Source organism: Microcebus murinus, chromosome 11 (assembly GCF_040939455.1).
Source record: "Microcebus murinus isolate Inina chromosome 11, M.murinus_Inina_mat1.0, whole genome shotgun sequence".
NCBI classification, from domain to species: Eukaryota; Metazoa; Chordata; class Mammalia; order Primates; family Cheirogaleidae; genus Microcebus; species Microcebus murinus.
In genome coordinates this window covers 70,857,595-70,882,461 of record NC_134114.1, presented here as the reverse complement: position 1 = coordinate 70,882,461, position 24,867 = coordinate 70,857,595, and the positions used below count along the sequence as shown (strand labels likewise).

At 39.1% G+C, this 24,867-nt stretch overlaps 1 protein-coding gene across 2 annotated transcripts in view; it reads right to left on the bottom strand.

The window, feature by feature from the left end:
• The window catches only part of RHOBTB3 (Rho related BTB domain containing 3), a 56,640-nt gene extending 31,980 nt beyond the window's left edge, over positions 1–24,660 (bottom strand). Inside the window, exons 1-6 of one of the 2 annotated variants that reach the window (XM_076008201.1) lie at positions 24,005–24,660; positions 23,592–23,817; positions 18,820–19,006; positions 9,750–9,901; positions 5,436–5,547; positions 1,925–2,290 (exon numbers count right to left, since the gene is read on the bottom strand). In XM_076008201.1, coding sequence (XP_075864316.1) covers positions 1,925–2,290; positions 5,436–5,547; positions 9,750–9,901; positions 18,820–19,006; positions 23,592–23,817; positions 24,005–24,006 — 1,045 coding nt within the window. In that variant the 5' untranslated portion in view covers positions 24,007–24,660. Of the gene's footprint in view, positions 1–1,924; positions 2,291–5,435; positions 5,548–9,749; positions 9,905–18,819; positions 19,007–23,591; positions 23,818–24,004 lie in introns of both variants that reach the window. The other variant, XM_012773902.3, reaches the window with a different exon arrangement.
• Between the last annotated feature and the right edge of the window lie 207 nt (positions 24,661–24,867).

Below are 24,867 nucleotides of genomic sequence, written 5' to 3'. Positions count from 1 at the left end.
GAAATGAAAACCAAAGAATGGAGGAGCTCTCAGAAAACTTACATATAAATGCTTATTTTAAAAATAATTGTATATCCATTCTTTCCTCTTCTTATTTAAAACACTTAGCTGGGAGACCTTCAATTCATCTGCTAAAATGACTCATAACTTCTATTCTTTAGAATATAGTTGCTATTGAGTTTTTAAAAGGACAAGAAATAAAATAACTGATAAAGCTGAATCTTAAAAAGAAAGAGCACAGTAAGGGAAAAAACTAACATCTAAGATAATCATAGCCAAACTTGATCACGTCTCAACTAACTTTAGATATTGACTTCCAGTTCCTAAACAGAATGCAATTTCTCTCCTTGATTTCCTCCAAAATATACGAGACAAACCAAAGAGTAAATATCTAGGTTTTAAAGTGTAGAAATGTGATTTAATGTACTCTTGGAAATTTTTATTTCTTTAAAGTTAAACTGGACAATAAATTCCCATATTTTAGATTTAAAAAAATATTAGTATATCTGCTCAGTAGATTATTATTTTTATAAGTAGATTTAAAATCAAGTATAATAAGCATATGAAAAAATGATCAACATCACTAATCACCAGGGAAATGCAAATCAAAAGTACAATTAGATACCATCTCACACCTATTAAGATAGCTACTATCAAAAAAAAAACCCAGAAAACAGGCCAGGTGTGGTGACTCACACCTGTAATCCCAAGCACTGTGGAAGGCTGAGGGGGGAGGATCACTTGAGGCCAGGAGTTAGAGACCAGCCTGGGCAACATAGCAAGAATCAGTCTCTACACAATAAAAAAGGAAAGTTTTTTATTAGCCAGGCATGGTGGCACACATCTGTTGTCCCAGTTACTCAGAAGGCCTAGGGGGGAGGATTGCTTGAGCCCAGGAGTTTGAGGCGCTACAGTGAGCCATGATTGTGCCACTGTACTTCAGCCTGGAAAATAATACAGTGAGACCCTGTCTCAAAAAATAAATAAAGGAAGAAAAAAAAACAAGAAAATACCAAGTGTTGGCAAGGATGTGGAAAAATTGGAACACGTGTGCACTATTGGTAGAAATGTAAAATGGCATATAGCCACTACAAAAAAATAGGATGGCAATTCCTTAAAAAATTAAAAATAGAATTATTGTATGATCCAACAATCCACTTCTGTGTATATACTCAAAAAAATTAAAAGCAGGATCTTGAATGAGGTATTTGTATAGTCATGTTCATGGCAGCATTATTCACAATAGCTAAGACAGTGGAAGCAATCCAAGTGTTCATCAATGGATGAATGGATAAATAAAATGTGGTATATGCATACAGTCCAATATCACTCAGCCTTAAAAATGAATGAAATTATGACATACGCTACAACTTGGATAAACCTTGAAGACATTATACTAAGTTAAATAAGCCAGTCACAAAAAGACAAATACTGTATGATTCCATTTATATGAGACATTTAAAGTAGTCTAAATTATAGAGACAGAAAGTAGGATGGCTGCTGCCAGGGTCTGGGGGGAAGAAGGCAATGGAGAGTTATTGTTTAATGGGCATACAGTTTCAGTTCTAAAGATGAAAAGAGTTATGGAGATGGATGGTAGTGATGGTTGCATGACATTATGAATGTATTTAATACCATTGAACTGTACACTTAAAAATGGTTAAAATGGTAAATTCTATATTATGTGTATTTTAACACAATTTTTTAAATTGGCAGATAAAAAAAAAGGGAAGTAAATTTGTAAGGAAGGCAAAGTTTGGACCAATTCCTATATATAAAGCTATATTATTTCAAGTATAATCCTCACCTCAGATGGTAGGAAAAAGATCACTGTAAAACTAACCAATACTCTTGAGGACCGTGGGCATACTTCATTTCAAACGCTTAAGAGAGCGTGAGTAACCAGAACCATTTGCCAAGGTACCTGAATAAATGAAGCGCAGAATGTCTGATAAACAAGAACAGAAGAGGGCATCTTTGACAACGACTCTGAGCGGCGGGTTGCCGGAAGACTCCTGGCTAGCACCTGGAAACGCAGCGTCTCTGTTTACAGCAAAGAGGTCCTGGGTAGTCCGGACGATACTGGAATCCTGAATCTCAGTGGGACTCTTCACGTTGAAAAGCAGCATGAAAACGTGGCTTACGGCGCAGAGGACGATCTTGTGGGCCTCTACGACTTTCTTTAAATCTGGGTTGTAAAATACCACGTCCACACACTGGCAGCAGAACAGCAAGTTATTTAAGTCAGAGTTATAATGCGAGGCTTCGGCTTTTAAGACAGGCATTTTTTCTGTTTCAAAAAATAAGATAAAAATGGTAAATTCCTCTTTAGGTCTATAAATCCAACAATTTCAGGTTTACTTTAAATATAACAAAACAATACTTTAGGTTGAATCACAAGAAATTGCCAATATTTGACCATTTCTGACCTACAATAGCAGCAATTTTGTATAGCTTAACCTAATTTATAAATATATATAATTATTCAGGGATTATAGAATTTTATAACATATACACACACTAATACTGTATTTATATTTTATAGTATAAATATAAAACCTACTGATGACATAAGGAGCAATAAAATGACACTTCTTATTTTTTGTGTGTCCCCCCAAGAAATATTTCTCCTAATATCAAACTTTAATATTTTGGTAATCATCATTCTTTACTTCTCTCTGATTAAAAAAAAAAATTCAAATAAAGTATTGAGTAAGTTCTGAAGAACCCAACCTCCTATTTGAAGTCCTTTCCCTCCTTGGATGGGAAGTGGAGGCAGAGCACTAAGCTGTTAAAATTCTTCGACTTCTCTAGCCAGGCCTCAAAGTCTTAGCTCTATTGTTGGAAACCATTTTGATCATTTTATTTTGATCCTAAAACTAGTAAGTTTTTCCTCCTAGTAAAACAATCTGCTTCCCAGAATCAGCTCCTTGCCCTCAGCACACCTCAGAGAAAGTGCTGACTAATTTCCAGAAGAGCGGGTAACCTTCCATTTACGGTTTGATCACCAACAAAGATTAGCCCTGGGCCTATTCAGAACACCCACAATGCAGGTCCTCTCATCACAGACCTTGACTGCAAAACATCTGCTGTCTCATTTTTATCCAAAGACAAGCTGAGGAAAATGATATTTGTGAAAGGTTGCTTGAAGGATATGCAAGCATCTAAATGAGTGGAACTGAAACTTTTTTAGCAATGAAAATCCTTTATTCTAAAGCCAGCCCCAGTTTATATAATGGATAATAACAAGGTCCCTTGGGGGCCAGGCGCTCCCTGTCCTATATCCCAGGTCATTCCCTTTTCCACTGACTGTGGCCCCTTCAAAGAACGTTATAGAACGTTCTATGAACGTTATAGAACATACTTCATAGAACCATGGGCCCCAGAGCCCAGGTTCCATCCTCAGAACAAGTCAGCCCCAGAACTAATGGATACCCAGATGCTATTGTCCTGGACCCGTGGGTTATGTTTAGTGTTATACCCACAGCTCTCTTAACATAAGGGTACAAGAAACAGCCTTGGGAAAGCTGAGACTGCATTTGCTGAAGGGACACTTTCGAAGGCAGTGTCCACTCTATCATCTAGTGCCCCCAAATGAAGACCCACACAAGAAATTTCTGTCAGCACTAAATGACAGGAAACGTTTTGCTTTCTCTAAGGAACTAGAACATTTTCACTTTTGTGTGTGTTTTTCTTTTTTGGGGGTGGGAGATTCAGTAGTTTCACTTTTCTGAGGATGTTTTCTCTTCTTTCTTTTTTTTTTTTTTTTAAGACAGAGTCTTACTTTGTCGCCCAGGCTAGAGTGAGTACCGTGGCATCAGCCTCGCTCACAGCAACCTCAACCTCAATCTCCTGAGCTCAAGTGATCCTACTGCCTCAGCCTCCCAAGTAGCTGGGACTACAGGCATGCGCCACCATGCCCGGCTAATTTTTTGTATATATATTTTTAGTTGGTCAATTAATTTCTTTATATTTTTTTTTTAGTAGAGACAGGGTCTCGCTCAGGCTGGTTTCCAACTCCTGACCTTGAACAATCTGCCTGCCTCAGCCTCCCAGAGTGCTAGGATTACAGGCATGAGCCACCGGGCCCAGCCTGTTTTCTCTTCTTGATCATTAACAACTAAGAACCAGCTATCTACATTGTTTATTTGGTCATTTCCCGCCCACCTTCTAATTCAGAAAGTATTTAAGTCCCCAAGGTTTGCTACATAACAGACTATGTCTCCTCTTTCACTCTGCACACCAGGAAGTTCAAAGCCAAGTATGTATCATTTATGGTCCATATATCTGCATTCATTCATTCATTCATTCATTCATTCATTCGAGACAGGGTCTCAGTATGTTGCCCAGGCTGGACTCCAACTCCTGGGCTCAAGAGATCCTCCCACCTCAGTCTCCCAAGCAGCTGGGGCTACAGACATGTGCCACCACACTCAGATTTATATCTGCATTTTTTTAAAACCTCAAAATGACCTCCTGTTTTTATTTATTTTTTAATTCCTGTCCCCCCCACCTCCCCGGCCCACTCTAATTTATATTTTCCTGATTTTTATTTATATTCATTTATTTATTCAACATTCATCAAGTGTCTACATTTTAAAAACAATATCTAAAACAAATTGATCTGACAGAGTACTAGTCTACTATTTCTATCACAAAATTATGCAAAATAATTCAGATTAACAGTTGATATATTTTATTTATAACTTTATCTTCCCCTAATTTTGTATTAAGAAAATTTTCAAACACTCAAAAAAGTTGAAAGAATGATATAATGAATACACATATATCCTCCACTTAGATCCTGCAATTATTAACATTCTGTCATTAATGTTGCCTTATCTCTAGATAGACAGAAACACACACACACACACACACACAGCTAAACCATTTAAAAGTATGCTGCAGTCATCAAGACACTTTGGCTCTCAAACACTTTCACCTTCATCTCCTAAGGATAAGAACATTCTCCTATTAATCATACCACCATAATCATACATAAGAAAATTAACAGTAATTCCATAATTCCATCTAATTTCCACTCCATATTAAAATTTTGCCCATGTCTCAAGAACATCATTTAGATGTTTTTTTGAACCAGTATCCAATCAAGGTTCATGCATTGCATTTGGTAGTCATTTTGCATTAGACTTTAATCTGGAATAGCTCCCCACCTCACACACAATTTTTAAGAGGCAATAGGCTCAACTTTTAAGACGGTATTTCTCAAAATGTGGTCTCAGTACCAATCTGCTTCAGCATCACCTGGGAAGTTTATGAAAGCAGATTCCAGGCCCTTTCCCAGGTTTACTGAATGAGAACGTCAGGTAAAGTCCTGGTCGTACTCAAATTTGAGAACAATTGCACTAAGACCTGTGAGAAATGGTCTGCAATAAGTGTCTACTGCATGTCCAGACAGTGGCTAATAAATGCACCTGGTTGTTCAAGCTGAGGAGGTCTAATTCCATGGAATGAGCTGCTCATTTTTCTTTTCTTCATCTTTTCACTTGTCTTCTGATTTAAGGCTTGAATCATAAAATACTCCAACTAAAACATGAATCAAATTTTAATTAGAGGTCCAACAGAAGTACACATCTAACATGATAATTTGCACCCCAAATCACATTTGTCAAACATTTTAAATGTCAGTACCATGTATATGTATACATTAGCAAACACCTGTTAGCAATTTTTTTAATTAAAAAAAATGTATCAAGTGGAACAGATTGGGCTTGCTCCACACATAAATAAACAATCCATTCAAGAATAAATTGTTTATTCTCTTTTTTTACAGATGGGGTCTCACTATTTTGCCCAAGCTGAACTCAAACTCCTGGGCTCAAGGGATCCTCTCGCCTCAGCCTCTGGGTAGCTGGGACTACAGGCACATGCTACCACATCAGGCTATTCTCTTGAATAATCAAAAAAAGTCAAGCACCACAACTGTGTGGCTGTCAGTAATTTTCTCAGTAGGTAATGACCCAACCACCGCAGTTAATACTAGTGAAATTCAAAGCAGCAACACATCTGGTTCCATGTCCATAAATGTTCCTATTTGCTAGGAAACTTCACTTTCTTCTCTTGAAATCTGTCCTTTACAAATTAAAAGTCTCATCCACATGCACATAGTTCCAGGCCTGTGCCCTCCCTTGCATGGCCCAGGGCAAAAGTACAAATGGAAGTCCACCCACCATATACCTAAATATTTAAATGCTGTAAATCAAGAAAACAAATTGTTATGTAAAAGATATTCTATACTACTGTTTTGACAAACATACCATCATAAAAGCCCAGCAGGCCAGATTTAGATTTAAATTCCCAGACTCCTCAGAGGTTCATGCAGCACAAGGAGAGCTAGTCCCTAACTCCTGCCCCAAGCCTACCCTGCCTTTTTCCACCCTGTTCCATCCCATGCTTGGAGGAACTTTGTGCACACAAGTGGAAGTCTAAGCTCTATCCACTCTCCCCTCTCCCATTCCTCATAAACAGTCTCCCTCAGCCACCTCTCAGGCCTAGGGGTGCACACACCAGCAATGTGGTCCACTTTCAGGAGGATGGACCCAGGAAAGTGGCCTGAACAGGCCCAAGAAACAGACTGAGGACCAGTGGTTAGAGAACTCTGGCTTTCCAGGTTTCGAAGCATACTCATAGCACACTCCAACAAAAATTTCTGTGTTGATGGAAATGTTCTGTATATTATCTGTATTATACAACACAGGTATAAATACAATACAATAAAGCTCTAGAGTACCTGAAACGTGGCTAGTATATTTGGGGAACTGATTTTTATTTTATTTCAATTAATTTAAATATAAATAGCCACACATGGCTAGTGGTTCCATATTGAATGGTACAGGTCTATAAGGGGGAGTACCAGCTCCAGGTGGGCACCTCCCTTGGCTCCGTTGACTTGTGCATGCCCTGTGGGGAGGGATGCAACTAGAGGAGGGCCAGATGGGGGTCTCTAAAGCTCAGGGCAGGTGTCCCTCTTGCCCAGGGATGTAGGTAGTACTGCACAGCCCTTCATCCCTGACTCTTAAACACAAAATTTTAAATGCTCCTTTCATTCTAACATTATCATCTCTATCCACGTTCTTGCAAATGCCATTATTTCTTACATTCAAGATCCCATCGTACTTTACTAGAGAGTAATGCATCTAAAGAGATCATTCTATTCCTACTTCTGTATTCTCATCAAGTCCTGAGTTAAGGAAAAAAGAAACTGCTAAGTCTTTCTCCCAACCTTGATCACAACTTCAGTCCTCATCATGCCTCTAACTCTAACTGCACTGCAGGTGTTAGAGAGAAAGAGAAACAAGGAGTGGAAAGAATAGTAGAAGAGAAGAGAAAGTGGGAGTCAGAGGGTGGAGGAATGATCCTGATGATTTCAAGTTCAGGATTCTGGAATGTGGAACAAGAAGTGTGGGGCGCGGTGTTAACGCCATTGCAAGATGGTGCCGACTTCCTGGTCACACCCATACCACAAGACTGATAAACAGGGTGAACCGCGCATGTGTAGGGGCTTTTTCCTGTCTCTCATCAAGTATGCTAATGAGGGCTCTTGCGTGAGCCAATCAGATTCTGCCTAATGTACTTAGTGCCTATATAAGCCCCCTCCGAGAGCTCCTCAGGGTCTTCCGCTTTAGTCATCTTCAGATTCCCCAATAAAGCGCTGTCAGAAGAACTCCGGTTGCCCGTCTTCCTTGCTGGCGAGGCGGGCGCGACAAAGAAGGAGATTTAAGACTCCCAAGGAAACCAGCCTCCTCCATCAACAAATGAATCCAAATCCAACCAATGAAACTTCTCAACAGATGAAGCCAAACCATCTTCCCCCCCCACCAACTTTATAGGTATTTCAGAGAAATGCACCATTCTTGATCAAATTAAGATTTTTTTTTTAAGCCACCACAATATAATCTGCTAGGAAAGTTAGATTTCACCTGTCTTTCCACCCACTGCTTACCACTGTAAACAAATATGACAAACGTTTTCATATGTCGAATATGATAGGCATTGATAATATCAGTATTGTAAGTATGTCTTCCTTAATGTTATAATATTAATGTTTAAATTACTAGGTGAAAATAGCCATTTGTATTTGACAGAAATTAGTACCATTTATATTGGTTCTTTATTTTACCCAGTTTAGTTAACTCCAGAACAAATAAAATGTCTGTAGTCATCTGTGGAAACCTCAACATTTCAACATGAACGTCCATGATGACCTTATGGCATACTGGAAAGAGGACTTGATGAAAAGCTAGGGAACTGATGAAGGATGTCAAAGTGGTCCTGTTTAGAGTAAGGTTTTCTTTGGTTTTAACCTCCCATCATTTTTCATGAGATTTGTTTGTTGAGAGGATTCACTTCTTGGAGGGTTGGAAAGATAGTTCCTAAGTCAGTAAATTCTGAAATGATACAACCCTACAGTATTCTCCAAGGACCCTACAGTCCTAATATTATAGGGTAGGTGCTGTGTGTTAACATGAGCCTCAGGCCAGGCGCGGTGGCTCACGCCTGTAATCCTAGCACTCTGGGAGGCCTAGGCGGGCGGATTGCTCAAGGTCAGGAGTTCGAAACCAGCCTGAGCAAGAGCGAGACCCCGTCTCTACTATAAATAAAAACAAATGAATTGGCCAAGTAATATACATAGAAAAACTTAGCTGGGCATGGTGGCGCATGCCTGTAGTCCCAGCTACTTGGGAGGCTGAGGCAGAAGGATTGCTTGAGCCCAGGAGTTTGAGGTTACTGTGAGCTAGGCTGACGCCATGGCACTCACTCTACCCTGGCCAACAAAATGAGACTCTGTCTCAAAAAAAAAAACATGAGCCTCAAAGCGACCACAGGGCCCAATAAATGCCACTATAGTTGAACATGCAAACCTGGCTCCCCAGATATCCAACAAGAAGCTATTTGTATAAGTAGTTTCTCTGACTATGGTTGAGCTATGACAAGGTTAGGAGGATATAAAATCCTGCCAAAGCATACATAGAGGAAGAAAAATTATTCTTTTTGACTAGTAGATGGAAAGAACCAGGGCCCACTGGTTCAGGCTGCCAGGCTTGTTCAGCTGTATAAAAATTGCTATTAAAACTGACATCACAGGTTTGGGGAAGTAAACATGCTTTTGCTATGTATGACAAAGACCCGTCCAGGCCAGGCGCAGTGGCTCACGCCTGTAATCCTAGCACTCAGGGAGGCTCAGGCGGGCAGATCGCTCAAGGTCAGGAGTTCGAAACCAGCCTGAGCAAGAGTGAGACCCCATCTCTACTAAAAATAGAAAGAAATTAATTGGCCAACTAAACATATATAGAAAAAAATCAGCTAGGCATGGTGGCGCATGCCTATAGTCCCAGCTACTCGGGAGGCTGAGGCAGAAGGGTTGTTTAAGCCCACAAGTTTGAAGTTGCTGTGAGCTAGGCTGATGCCACAGCACTCTAGACTGGGCAACACAGAGTGAGACTCTGACTCAAAAAATGAAAAATTCCAAAATTTCATATTAGACAACAGAAAATATTTCATTTAGAGGAAAAAAACTATAATTTCACTCCAAAAAAACCTTTGCTTCTTACTACTCTCATTTTATTTCTCAAGGTTAAGACCTCATGCTTTTTAAAAAAATAAAATATAAAAAAATAAAAAATAAAAAGAAAGACCTTATGATTTTAAAACTGAAGTTCTAACTGATGTTCTAGAAAATAACAAAAGCCTGAAAAATGACTTTAAGTATAACAGGAATTTCCACTTACCACTCCTCCAAAATATTTCCCTATGTAGAAGTCATCAAGGCTATGTAGTTCAAGGTAGGTAGCTCCTAATTCTTTAGCAAGCTGGATCCCTTCGGTTGTACTAACACAGCTCCCTCTGTCTGAGGTACACAGTGGGCACGTACAAGGTAATTCTTCTGAGAAAACAAATTTGAAAACAAAGAGCTTTGAAATTAAACAAACAAACAAAAAAGGGTAGACAATCTGAATGTTAAATAACAAAGAGCTCATACCAGAACCACAGTACAAGAGCATTCGGTATATCCACTATCTACTACACTCTGGATAATAAATGTCAAGGATAATACAAAGGTCCCTAAATAAATAAGCATTAGCTGCAAGAAGAATAAATACTATTTTAGAAAACAGAATTTAAAAATAGGTGAATGAATATTATCAAGGATACTATAGAAATCAGACCTACCAGCCAGTAATGGCAGGCCTGCTTCTTTCTACACAACCTTGACATCCAGAATATCAATATCTCTAGGCAGGGTAGAAAAGATTACAAATTTAACAATTTGCTTGCCATAGAAAGCATTGAAAACAGTGGACTGGCACTTTTTCTATAGTAAACTTGAAATATATTCACAGTTTGAACAATACAGTTTATTTTAATCGAACCCTCAATTTGACCTGATTTTCAAGGCTTCAAAACTGTTACTCCCTTTGTAAGTTTCATAGATATTTATTCTTATTACTGCATACATTTCAATCATTAGACTCTAAAGCATTCGACTTCTGGGACCAAATTCAATCACTCTTTTTTTTTTTTCTTTAAAATTAAAAAAATTTAAAACTGAAAGAATAAAAAGTATTTATTCAAAGCATACAACTATTATGTAACCACAATAATTTAAAAAAATTTTTTTTAAGTATTTACTCAAAAAGTGAAATGTCCCAAGATTCATGTTGTACCATATACAGATATAGCTGGCAATGTGGCAGATCAACCTATCTACAAGAACACTTCCTTGTAAGGCTAAAAACATGTGCCCCACTCCATACTTGTCAGCCAACTTTGTTTTGCTTCACAATCACATCATATGTGTCACTGTTCAAAAGGCTGCCAGGTCAGAAGAGGGTAAATTTATTTTCAGAAATGCATGTTGTTGTAGGCTGGCATCCCTGGGAAGCAGACTGTGAGATGGAGACTGGTGTACTCGAGGTTCATCAGGGGTGATCTTGGGAACAACTTTTCTCAGGGGTGAGGGATGCAGGACTGGGCAGAGGAATATTTGAACTGCAATGCAGTTGGCAACATAGACCACAGCTGACCCTACACAGGGCTTGGAGCTTAAATGGCCTTTTAAAGTTGTTCCACATGTGGGGAAAGGCAGTTTTGTATCTTATCCCTAAGATGACCAGGAATTAGACAAGGGCTGCACCTGTGGAAGGGGCATAACTTCGGGCAAGACAACTTCGATCAGCAGAGAGTAAAGTCTAGAAAGGGACTCCACTGTGCACCATCGGCAGCCGACACTCAGTAACTGAGGAAGTAAGCACAGTGGCCCTGAAAGGGCATTGCAGTGACTCTCCACAGCACGTACAATAAATTTCCTACCAACGAAGATAGAGCACATATATGTACATAGGGCTGTCTACTAAGGATACTTAGTGCACATGCATACTATGTATGTAAAAATGCATGCATGCACAGATACACACGACTTGGGTAATTTTAGCTTAATTGAAAGCATTTCAGAGCTCAGAGACCATGTATTCACATCCTCCTTTTACAGAAGAGGAAATTGAGGCTTTGAGAGGTTATGTGACTTGTCCACATCTCCTTGTGAGTTAAAGACGAAGAAACAATAATAAAACTATTACTTGCTCCATCTGATAAAAGTGACATCAAAAGATAAGATAAAAATTTAGTCTGAGTAAAGCATTATTGATTCCAAAGATAGAGTGACTTAAAAATTAAACTTGGGTTCTCTAAATGATGCTATAAATTCTAATTTGAGCTTTTGCCTTTACTTTTTCTAAGATCATATTAGGTTTCAAGCAAACAAAGTTTTCATGCAGAATTTAGCCTGTCTTGAAAAATAACACATCAGTATTTTGCATTCTTTACAAAGCCCTCATAAACAGTGCCTTTAATTTTCTGAAGACAGAGGCCTTCTTATATCTACAAAGCTCTCCTTATGTTCGTGGAATGGGGTGAGTAGGCAGATCAAAAAAAATCAAGCAAAGTCAGTAGTATTTCAAGTAAAAATGAAAGTGAACATAATGTGAAATAATTTTTACCAAACAATCTTAATTTGAGGTAAAAATACAACTAATTTCAGGTTTCAGCCAGCTGAGTGGGTTTTCCATTGTGTGTAGCTATAAGCATCTTACTGACACACATTCCTAGAAAATGCCTCCTTATGGTCAATCTTTGTATCTCTTTTACGTCACCAAAAGACATTCTTTTTGTTCACTCACCAAAAAAGAAAAATACCTAGTCATTACACACCATACTGTGTGTAAATTAGTTGCCACTTAGCTACCTACCATTTATCTGGATTCTAAAATATTATTTGTTAAAACCTTCTTCACAGGCTTTTGTTCCTTATTAGTTATTCTGTAATTCTCTTATAAACCATTCTATATTCTTCTGTATCAATCAACTATATAATCTTAGTATAATTACTTAGTATATTTCTAAGTACAAGTCTGACTTGTGTTGGTTCTAGCAGGAGAACCAAGAAAACATTTCTGGATTAAATAAATTTACATTGAGCATTTTATCAGGAACAATCAGTCGACCCAAAATAAATTTAACTTGTGGTACCTCATGGCCACAGTAACTCTGAATCAGGGTGCTACATTTTTATAGCTAACATTGTATTCTTATTTTTTCCTCACATGTTATCTTTTAAGATATTATCATAAAATGTGTCTATTCTTTTTAAAGCAAACACAATGTAACTCTGGCATTCAAACGAATGGTATCTCTTTCAAAGTAATGGCCTTGGGGTGATTCTTACAATGTTGCCACTGCTTGAAAGTTTTAAAAATTCTTTTCAAAAATTCTAGCCTAGCAAAGAACCAGGCTCCACCAGAGCTTCAAAAATAACTGAAAGACAGGATGCCTATCTTCAGGAGATTAAGGCTATCAATACATCCTCGGCACACTCTAAAAAAAAAATTTCTCCTTTAAAGATAGATTCAATATTTAGTAAAAGCTAAAATTATTCAGAGTCAAGTATGATGAAGACATCCACACAGTCAAGCTTATCAAAAATATAAATAAAGGAAGGAGATGAGACTGATCATATTTGCTGAACTAATTCTAAAATGAGTTTCAAGAGAATTACCAGGAGAGCTCCCAGCACAGTTTCATCTATTGTAAGGGACATGAGGGCAAGGGGAAGTGTGTGTGTGTGTGTGTGTGTGTGTGTGTGTGTGTGCGCGCGCGCGCGCGCATGTGGGGGGGGGGAATAAAGGTCCTTGAGTTGAATGTTGAATAGCCAGATTTAGGTTTGTAATTACTTTGCAATCATATCTTATAAGGTAAATTAATTTCATCTTGTTAGTGAAATTGATTTTTTTCACTTATTTAGAGCATCCATAAAACCATTCATTCACTCATTGAACAAATGTTTATTGAGCATCTACCTGCCATCAGGCACTAGGGATATAAAGATGCAAAGATAAAAGAAACTCACAGTCAAACTCACAGAGATGAGATAGACATGGTTGCAAACAACTGTAACGGAATATAATAGGCACGAAAATAAAGGTGCACAAAGTCACCATGGGAACAGAGGAGAGGAAATTAACTCTGCCTAGGGGGAATTACAGAGGCCTCACAGAAAAGGTAATGATTTAAAAGACAAGTTAGAATTTGCTATGCAGATACGATAGGGGCTGTGCAGAGGGGCACTCCAGTCAGGATATAGCATATGTAGAGGTCTGGATGTGAGAAAAAAGGGAACCCATTCATTTCCAGTTTCAAGATGGCAGCTAAGCCCATACTGAGATCTGCCTCCCTGCCAAAGCACAGAGATGATGAAATAAAAGTGGGGAGGGAGTGAGGGAGGAAGGAAATAATGAGGGGAGGAGGAAAGAATGGAGGCAGGAGAGAGGGAGAAAGGACTGAACATACTGCAACACTCAAAAACTAGAGGAGAGACCTCAACAGCCCAGAAGCTAGGAGTGTCTGAGAGAAGGATGGCAGATAGCACAGGGCCAGAAAAGAATCCTGAAGCTCAGAGCACGGGTATGCCCTGCAGCAATGTCAGCAGTGCTTGCTGCCCAACAACAGGGAGAGGCAAGAAGTGGGAGAAGGCCAAGGGCACTGACTGCAGATTAGCTGGAGTACCCCAGAAGAAGCAGCCAGGCCTGTTGACCCTGTGTGTAGTCCCACTTCCACCCCTTCCCCAGACAGTAGTTGAGCAGAGGAAGAGGAAGGCATCAATCCAAAAGGGAAAGGAAACTGCAAAAGTAGGCAAATCAAAAATTACCCAATGTTTGAGAAGCATCCACACCATGAAATAAACTCTCATCAAATGGAAAGACTTAGAAGGACCACTCAAAATCAGAATTAACAGACCAATCACAACAGAATTATTATGTATAATTAATTATCCTGAGAGGTTTTTTCTTTTTTTTAAGTATTTGCATCCTTAAGACAGAAACAAGAAATTATGAAAAGAACCAACCAGAGATCTTGGATATGAAAATCTGTTGAAAAAAAAATTTAATAAAGCAGAATAGAGCAGACTGAGCAGAACTAATGTGTGAACTGGAAAAAAAAAGGCTAAGGAATTCTCCCATAATGCAACACAAAGAAATAAAGGGAATTTAAAAGAATCAGAGGAGAGACCCAGAATTTTCAACATTAGTCTAGTAAGAGTCCCAAAAGGAGAGAATAGAGAAAAAGGAGTGATGGTGATGTCCGAAAAAGTTAGAAAGCTGACACTTTCCTAGACCCAAATTAAGACATTAAGTTCTTCAAGTAGTTCAGTGTGATGTTATAAGAGATTGTGCCCTACAAGGTTCTAGAAGTAACCTCAGAGGCTAGATCATGAAGGATCTTGGTTTCAGGTAAGGATTTTATAATAGAAAGTTATTGAAGTGACATACAAATACTGGACTAGAATAAGAGTATCAGTGGGAACACATGATTTAAAAATATATATAATCCCTGGCTTATCCAATGAAAGGGCCTAGAAGCAATGACACCTAAAGTAATGGGCACCCAAGAGCCCAGATTATGGCTTTAAATATCATTACCCACTAAAAGGAATCAAAGCTCCCTGAAGCAATGGTTGATTCCAGGGCTGGGACAGGGAAAGTCCAAGATAAGCCTGGAATGTCTTATGCTGGAAAATAAGGAAGGGCTTAAAAACTGATTGGAGCTAGTTTGAAAAGGCTTCCCTTTAGGCAAACCTGGGGCAGTGTGAGAATCAGAAAGAATAATTGAAAGAACAGATTATAAAATAAAATGTGAATCTGTGAATCCCAATGATTCTAAAAGAAACAATGCAGGACCAGAGAGAAGGGAAAGCTCCATTTGCAGAAGAATACCAATTAAGAAGTATAGAAGGAATGATAGAAAATCACTGTTTTGCAAGCACATTTATCATAAATGAAGGAATTATGCAAAACAATGTGCCCAGGTTCTTTTAAAATGTCAATATCATGAAAGACTCCAAGAAAAACACTGGGAGACTGTTCTGGATTAAAAGAGGCTAGAAAGATATGACAACTAAATACAATGTGTAATTCCTAATTGCATCCTGAATTGGTAAAAAACAAAACAAAGCAAAACAAACAAACAAAAACAGCTATAAAACACATTACTGGAACAATTGGGAAAATGTAAATATGGATTATATTTTAAATAATATTAATAGTATAATAGATAATAGTATGTTAAATTTCTTGAGTGATCGTTATATTATGATTAATAGGAGAAAGCTCTTGTTTTAGATGATGCTGAAGTAATTAGGAGTGAAAAAATCATATAATGTTTATAATTTATTCACAAATGGTTCAGATAAAATAAACTGTGTGTGTGTGTGTGTGTGTGTGTGTGTGTGTGTGTGTGTGTGTGTGTGTGTGTAATTTCTGGGGTTCAATTCTTGTCAATTGTCTTAAGTTTGAAATTCTTCAAAAAGAAAGTTAGGGGAAAAGAAGAAAGTTCCAGAAGAATTCAAAGCATCGAGTGTCATGATCTGACCTGTATTCTAGAAAGATTATTCTGAGAGAATTTATTTCAGAAAGGCAAACCAGGAATAGGACACTAGAGGCCAATTTACCATGAAGCTAAAGATGCCTAAGATTCAAGCCATTTTCTTGTGGGTCTTTTACAAGTCCCAGGAAGAACTTGAGCAATATGTTTTTTCACATGATCATGTGCTTTTGTAAAATTTGCAAAATAAGATATTTAGTCTAGACCATTATCTCTTTTTACTCCAACTTGCTTCACTTTATATCAGGCAGCTCTGGAATAATCATGGATATTTAGGACTACTGCTAAGGAAAATTAAATATTGGGGTTAGTGAGCTATTATTTGTGACTTACAGTCACTGCCTTGTACAGGTAAGTGTTTGATAACTGTCCTGGTACAAGAATACTTCTGTTACCTACAACACAGACTTAGTTGGCACCATGACACAAGCATGCTTAGCTGAAATACTAATATAACACAAATTCTGATGCCCAGAACCAGAAAGATGTGGAGAGTGGAGAAACATGCTGGAAGAAAAAGTGATTATCATTCTCTTCTCTCTACAGAAAATATCACAAAGCGGTTATCATATGAAGAGGTGATCAAAGACTATGCAGCCCCCAAAAATAAGAAAAGTAAAGAAGTGTCAGGCAGTTAAAAAGAAACATTTTAATAACATTTATGGTATTTGACAGCTGTTTTAGGTTTGTAATTTATTGTGCTTTCTTTTCTCATTCTAAATAAATATTTACTTTTGTACATATAGGTATCAGTAATTTTTTTCCCACCTTATGAAGGATTTCCCAAATTGTATAAGCTTGAGGCCTTACAAAATCTGGAACTGTCCCTTTCCCTTTAGGAGACCAAAAAGAAGGCTGCTATGACAGATAATTAAAGGACTAGGACCTGAAATCCAAATGGAAATGAAGAGAAAGCAAAGAGTTTGAGATTTACTTAAAATGTAAAATCAGAAGAGTTTCCTAATCAACTGGATATGAGGAATGGGACAGAATGCTGGGTCTAGAATGATTTTAGTTTGGGTGAATGGATAGGTCTGGCATCATTCACCAAGCCAGGAAATATATTTCAGAGGAGGATGTTATCTATGAAGATGTGGGTCAGGAGAGAGATTGGAGTCTAAGAAACAAATGGACAGTCATCATTGTGTATGTAGGTGAAGCCAGGGCAATAGGTTAGCAGGGCCGTGGTCTGGATGCAGAGACAAAGGATGGAATGCTGGGAAATGACACCACAGTGTCCTGGTGCTGTCTGGGGGCAGGTGGGCAGACAGTAAGGAAGACAGGGAATTAGAGGAACCAGGAAAGAAAGAGTAGCTTTATTAAGTGGAGGAAAAGGTGTGCTTCAATAATTTAAGTTGGAGAATTGTTATTAAAGTGTATTAAATTTGGCAGTAAAGATATAACTGGTGTCTCTTAAGATAACCTAACTCACTAACTCATTCTAGGGATAACTGGCAGAGCCCTCATGACCTAATCACCTCCTAATGGTCCCATTTCTCAACACCATTACATTGGGGATTAAGTTCCCAGAATAGGAACTTTGGGAAACACATGCAAACCACAGCAACTGGTGACCCTGAGTGAGAACGAATGGTGTAATTGTGAAAGATGAAGTCCGACTGTAGTGGACTCAAGAATGAACAGGAAATGGACTCAGGAAGTGTGGATAACTCAAGAATCATGGCCAGAAAGAAAAAGAAAGATAGGAAAGTAGAGGGGATATGGGGTCAAGGGTGGGTCAAGCCTGCTGTATCTGTATCTACTGATGCTAAACATATACCCACCCTATGACTCAACAATCCCACTCCTAAATCACAACCTAAGCATCATCAAAAGAAGAATGAACAAATAAATTGTGGCCTAGTCATACAATAAAATAATATATAGTAATAAATAAAGTACAGATAAGCATAACATGAAAGAATCTCAAAAGTATTATGCTAACTGAAATTAGCCAGACATAAGATACTACATCCTGTATAATCCCATTTGTATGAAGTTCAAAAATAGATAAACCAAACCTATGTTGTTAGAAGTCAGAATAGCAGTTACCTCTGAGGAGGAGTGTTATTAAATGGGAAGAGGCATGAGAGAACCTTCTGGAGTGTTGCAAATGCTCTATACCTTGATCTGTGTGATGGTCACTGGATATATAGATATATAAAAATGCATTAAGCCACATTCTAAGATGAGTGAACTTTATCTCCTTTACTTTGCTATGCCTCAATAAAAAAGTAAAAAAAGAAATAATAAATAAGAATAAAATTTAAAAGACAGCTTTACTAAGAAAATACCACTAAGATGATCTGTGAAGTATTACCAAATCAAAGTGAATTCTGAGTCGGCCATAAGATATTTGACCATAATATGAATAGCAGCAATGGCTGAAACTGTCTGAACCAAAGGAATCCATCAGCGATCCTTTCTCTTGGGCAGTTTTGTCAGTGTTTTCAGTTCACTCATTACCATCTACCTAAAAATCTGGCTCCCAAGCCTGCACCTTTACATGGATAATCTGTCCTTCCCAATCAGGTAGACTTTTAGATTGTCAAAAAGAGTTTTCTAGGGCTCCGTGTCAGCTTAATAGCTCTCATATGTCAAAAGAATGCAATCATTGATTTCCTTTGCTACTGTAGGGGAGCCATTCAGAAGACAGATTTGTACCCATCAGAATCAGCAGGTATTTGTCATCTTCTCCTTTGTTCTTATTATCATATCAAACGATGAGGAGATAACAGCTGGCAGTTGAACCCAAGTCATTTTGCTTTTAAAAAAAACTGTATTAATCATTAATAAATTTATCTCTAAATTAAAATTAATATGGTACCTGCATGCTCACTATACAAAAGAAAATTAAATACTTACCATTTTGTCTGGTACCAACGGCAGCAATGATTACTGGAACTGAATTTAATGCTCTTTTTATCACTGGAATATAATTATCCTTTACTTCATGAAATGAAAACTTGTCATTTACGTTGTATTTGATCACAATGATGTCAGCGCCCCCAATTAGATTTCGAGAGGTGTACCAATCACTGTCAAATATGTCCTAAACCAAAATGCAAATATCAATCTTTAGTCTTTTTATCTTCAAATCAATCATGAAATCAATTGTATTAGTTTAAACATTTTGTTATATTTTAATTTTTAGAATTCACAAAAAGAAATTTATATTCAAGTAACTATATAAATTAAAAATGTTTGAAGTCAGCTAACTCTATTTTTAAAAAATCCTACTTATTCATTTAGCCCCAGAGTACTGTGTATTGTTTAAACAGGAGATCTAGAGAATTCCTGAGAGTCTGATGAAAGAAGCAACTTCTTTCAATATTTGTACTTAAAAATAACCACTTGGTTTTAAAAATTATACTATATTTTTATCACTTAATAGTTTCAAAAATGCAATGTTCCAGCATTAGATGGAAGAACATCGGTATGAGAAACAAAGCTTCAAAGGACTTCCTGTGACCCAGTTAGACACTGCAGGATTTTTCAGTGTTTTGAATTGCAATGCATTATGAATTCTGTGCAACTCCATATATTTTATTCTTATTTTCAAACTTCATATATGTTTTGCAACTTTATCCATCCTTTGGACAGTACTGAATATGCACAGTGTGTATGGGGGGGTGGAGGAGGTATGCCTACATAAAACGATACTGTGTATTACAAGGTAACATGGGAAGGAATATATTTGCAATTAAAGTATTCTGCTTATATAAATTAAAAATTCAGGATAAATCCTTCTAGTTCTGAAATCTTTACTTCTGTACTGTAGTCAATAACATTTATGTTTAGAACTGGAGACATAAGTAATTTATTATGAAACCTATTCCTTTAAAATGTAGTGCTTTGATATTTTAAAAATAATTTTTTAGAGTTTTTTTTTTTGTGAATAGTGGGTATAAGTAAAATATCTTTATGTATCTTAATTCCACTGCCAAATATGCACTAGTAGCTTTCTTCTCATACTCTAGTTAACTATTAATCATTATTTGTCCCTTCATGTGGCCTTTGGTATGTATTTCTAGGATGTAATAAAGCCAGACTAAGGTAACAGACAGCTGGATGTGGCTAACACATCCAAAAGCTGTTGGGCTATGAAAGTTTGCACTTTGAAATCTGAGTCCAAAACAGGGTTAACAAAGTGTTTGAATAAACCAATCAAGGTCTATGTGACAGAGATTTTATCCCATGATGGAAAATTCTGGAGGAGTGTTCCACAGCAATGCTCTTTTGCAAAGAGAGAGCTTCTGTTCATCAGTGCCTCCCCCAATTTCCTACAGCCTCCCAACTGCCCATCTCCCACAAGTACACTCAGAGCAAAAAGAATTGCAGAATAATTTTTAGATGTGAATACCCTGCCGAAATAAAGTAGGATAGAGAGAGCAATTTTGAAGGAAGTTTAACAGAATCCAAAAATAAATAAAAGGCAATGCATGGACTATGAGCAGCAACGACAAAGGCTTGAACTTGGTGGAGGGTATAAGCAGGGGAGAAATGAAGTGGGGCCCAGGAGCAAGAAGGTGGGAAAGCTTCCCAGCAGAGCTCTCCTCTAATTTCCAAATCCCAAACCACAAAATGTATGCAGTTCCAACTGTATCTGTTTTAAGTGCTCAAGTTATAAGTATACAATTATCACAGAGTACGTAAGTATAACAAAGCAAGAGGACAAAGTCAGATAAATGGGATAAAAACTAAATATATAAGTAGGACTAATATTAAACAGCCATTTAACTCTGAGAGAATAAATCAAAAGTAGCTGCTTTTCGCATTCCAAATACTTCAACATTCCAGAGTTACTGGAGAGGCATATGGGGAGGAAGAGGACATTTAAGGGAAAATGTTGAGAAAAAAAAAAATGGGCTTAAGTATTATTAACTCTGTGGGATTGGGAATGTAAAGACTATAAATACTTTTATTTGTAATACGAATCAGAGCTTCGAACGCTCCACAAGAAAATTATGAATCTACTACCTTACTGCTGTTTATGGAATGTTACTAATAAATAAGAAAAGACTCAGAAATGAAAATAATACTATAACTGCACACAAAAAAGGATGGGTAAGAGACAAAGACATACTAAATATTTAATAATAAGCTGCCATTAATGAATGTGAAGCACATTTATTTTAAAAGTGCCAAGTATATAAGGCTAGGATCCAGGGTAAGGTCAAGGATCTACAGAAGAGAACTAGGGAAGAGAAACACAGCTATCTCATTCCAACTCTGAGGCAATTAATAACACATTTCTTCTCCAAACTATGTCAAAGAGAAAATGTTCCACTAGTTTCTAAAATTATGAAGGAAATCAAAGTCTCCCACCCAATGTAAATCAGTTCCAGGATTTCCTCTAAGAGGTTATGCAACACAAGGCTTGAAGTCACATGGGAGAATTGAACTCATCTTTAAAAATTTCTACGTTGGAACAATTTTATTCTTACTTGATTGTGGGGCTGCAAATACAGCGCTGTTAAGTGCTAACATTGCTGCCCCCACGTACTGTAGCGGTATAAATCTTGAATGACATGTAGGGAAACTTTACTTTTGTTTAGTATGATACGCGACTCTATTACAGCTATAATAAACACTTATTAGAACATCTACCACCTATGGAGCACCTGTTACAGGCTAACCCCTGCACTTAGAACTTTACACATACTAGTATCCCATTTACTTCTCAGTGCAGCTCTAGGAGGCAGGGATTGTTATTTTACAGATAGAGAAAATAAGGCTGAGAGGAAGTAAGAGATTTACCAAGGACACACAGGCATTAAATGGCAACAATGTGGGGACCTGAAATCACATCCTTTCGATGTCAAAAACTCTATCTGCTCTGTTACATTTAATACTCTGATCCGGTATACATCAAATAACAGATGATAAATACAATCAACTTTAGTATTTCTGATGGGCTTTGCTTACCACCAAGAAAAGAAAAACACCTATGAAAAAGAATTCTACGAATGTAAGCTACTCTGTCTAAAGATCATTATAACCTAGAAAATTATACCTGGTTACAAACTCAATGCCTTAAATAGGGCCAGAGTCTAAACAAACAAAAAGTGGTTAGCAAAATAAACCGTAACAATCAGTATACGGCAAAAATCCAAGCTACAGAAGCTTACTTTATCCATTTGGAAGATTTCATTTCACTAGACAAAATACATGGGATCACAAACATTGCTTTTTGTGAAATCAACATACACAGGAAAGGGTTAACAGCTCAAATTAAAAACAGGAAAACCAATCCTAACATCATAATTTAGCTTATTTTATTTTCCCTACATTTATCCACTCTATTTACTGAACATTTGTTTAACTGCATGTCAAACTGATGAGTTTTTATACTGTTAGGTCATTCACAATGAAAGGGCCAAAGTAAAAGATGTGTTTCATTTGCTTACATAGATCCCAGCCAATAAGTTCTCCATCAGTACTTCTGAACAGAATTATCACTGTCATAACTAGGGGTTTAATAGCATCTCTTATATTGAAAAGGCCTGTTTTTAGTTTATTTTAGCATATTAACATAACTTTCCTTTAACTGAAAATTTATATGGGCAAGGGATCTTTTTTCCTCATAATATGGAAATCTGCATAAATTTTTCTATGCATTTTTTAGAAAGGTATGCTAGTTTCCTACAGCCCTGATTCAGTTTTTTAGAATTGCTGTTTAAATGTAAAATCTCACATAATGATAATTTGTATTTTCTTTTTCAAACACTAAACTCATTCGTTATAAAATGCAGTCTTTAGGTGAAATATATATATAACTCCAATATCAGTAAAGAATCAGAATCAGAAATTTTCAAATAAGATTAAAGAAAAACATTCAAAATAGAATGTTATTGTGTACTTTAAATATCTACATGTGTTTAGGAGTGGATTCCTTTTTTCCTTTTATCAAACACTCAAGAATCAGACTAGAATTTATCCACTTCACTCCAATTTCGTTCAATTATCACAAATTTAATTTTGACTTTTCCAAGCAATACTAGTAATACTATTTCGGATTCATGAATCACTAAAAACAAATGGGTAATATACCAAGAGTATTTTGCATTATTAAAATTAAAAACTAATTAAAAATTTTCAGAGGTTAATTAATAGAGCTGTAAGTGAGTCGTTTAAAATTAACTCAGTCCCTTTCCCCCTTTTCCAGGGGTCCTATTTCTGAACTGTCCCAGTGAAAAGTATTTTGGCCTGCGTTGAGCTTTCAGGGGGCTGTATTTTTAGAACACTAATATTACACTATCACCCACGGGGAAGGCATGAAAAACATTGCTCTTTGCTAGTGAAACTTAGTGACCCCGTCCCTTGGAGTTGGCACATCAAACCGTCAGCTGTCTACTAAGGGACAATCCACAGTCATGAAGTGTAGGAGTAAGTGCTTCACATTCCTACGGGAGCTTTTTACCTTCCAAGAGTGTTCTCTGACGGGGCTACTCCCTACCCAAAGAACAAAGGATCCAAGATTCTCTCAAAAATGTTTTAAAAGTCGACCCAGGTAACACGGACACTCCACATTCACGGAAGTGGGCAAAAGGGGGCGGGAGGGAAAAGGGAAAAAAAAAAAAAAAAAGAAAGAGTAGCTCGTTCAGCCTCAGCACGGAGCAGCCGCGGCCCCTTACCCAGACGGGACAGTCGTGGACCACCAGCTTGACATTCCCAAACGCACTGGCCTGATACTCGGTGAACACGGGGCGCGCGACCGTGCTGGTGGCGTTCAGCAACAAGCTGCTCTCGTCCCCCGAGACCAGAGGGCTCCTCCCCAGGTACGTGCGGATGAGCCCCGACGGCCGATTGTCCTGGTGGAACGCGTCCCCCTCGTTCCCCAGCGCCACGATGTGAATGGACCTGCAGGGCGGAGAGGGGAGCGGGGGCAGAGAGGGGCACGGTCGGCGCGCCGGCCACTCCGCCCGGCGGCGCAGGAGGCGCGGGGGGCAGCGCGCGGCGGGGATGGGCTGGGCGCGAGCCCCGCGGCCCGGGGCGCACGGCACGCGCTCGGGGCAGAGACAATGGCAGGACCGCGACGCGTACGTACATGGTCTCCAATCCAAGGGCAGGGCGGCGACTCGGAGGAAAGCAGCTGCTCACAGCCTCTCGGGGCCCCTGCGCGGCGTGCCGACCCGCAGTCCGCTCATCCCCGGCCGCGTCCCCCTCGCGCGCGCCCCCACCGCGGCGCGGCCGACGCAGAGCCGGGCCGCGCGAGCCAGCGGGCGGGCGACCGGGGCCCGGGGCGTGCGAGTCGCCGCGTGCGCGCTGCCAGCCAGTCAGGAAGTGCCCGGGAACATCCCCGGGCGGCCGCCGCGAGCCGCCGGGCGCGGAGCCGGCGTGCGGGCGCGGGTGGGCTCAGCTGACCGCAGTCCCCTCTCCGCCGCCGCGCCTCCTCGGCCGGGCAGCTGTCGCCTCCCGCTGCTGCTGCCGCTCCTCCTCCTGGCGGAGAAGGGGGTAGGAAAAAGCCAGGGCCTCCGCCCCCTCGGCGGGCCCCGCCGGGCGCAGCACGTGCCGGGCCCGGGGTCGGGCGGACGCGGGGGACGCGCTCCCCGCCGAGGCCGCCGAGCCCGGGCGGCTGCAGCCGGATACAAAGGAGCGGCCCGCGCGGGGTGCCGCGGAATATAAATTAATAAACACGACGCCCAAGCCCGAGAGCTCCCGGCCGCCAATCCGCCTGCAGCAAGTTTGTTCAACTCGAAAGGCTGTAACCGGAGCCAGGAGAGGGGGGTGGGGCGGTGAGGCCCCCGTCCGCTCGGGACTGGGAAAAAGAGGTTAGGGAAGCTGAGGGATTCAAACCCGCTTGCCGCTCCAGCAACCCAGTTTTACCCCCTCTTGGCCGCGACCGAAAGTGTTTTACCACGTCTGCCACTTTGTCATTTGTCAACATGCGCTACAGCTGTTTTCCAAAAT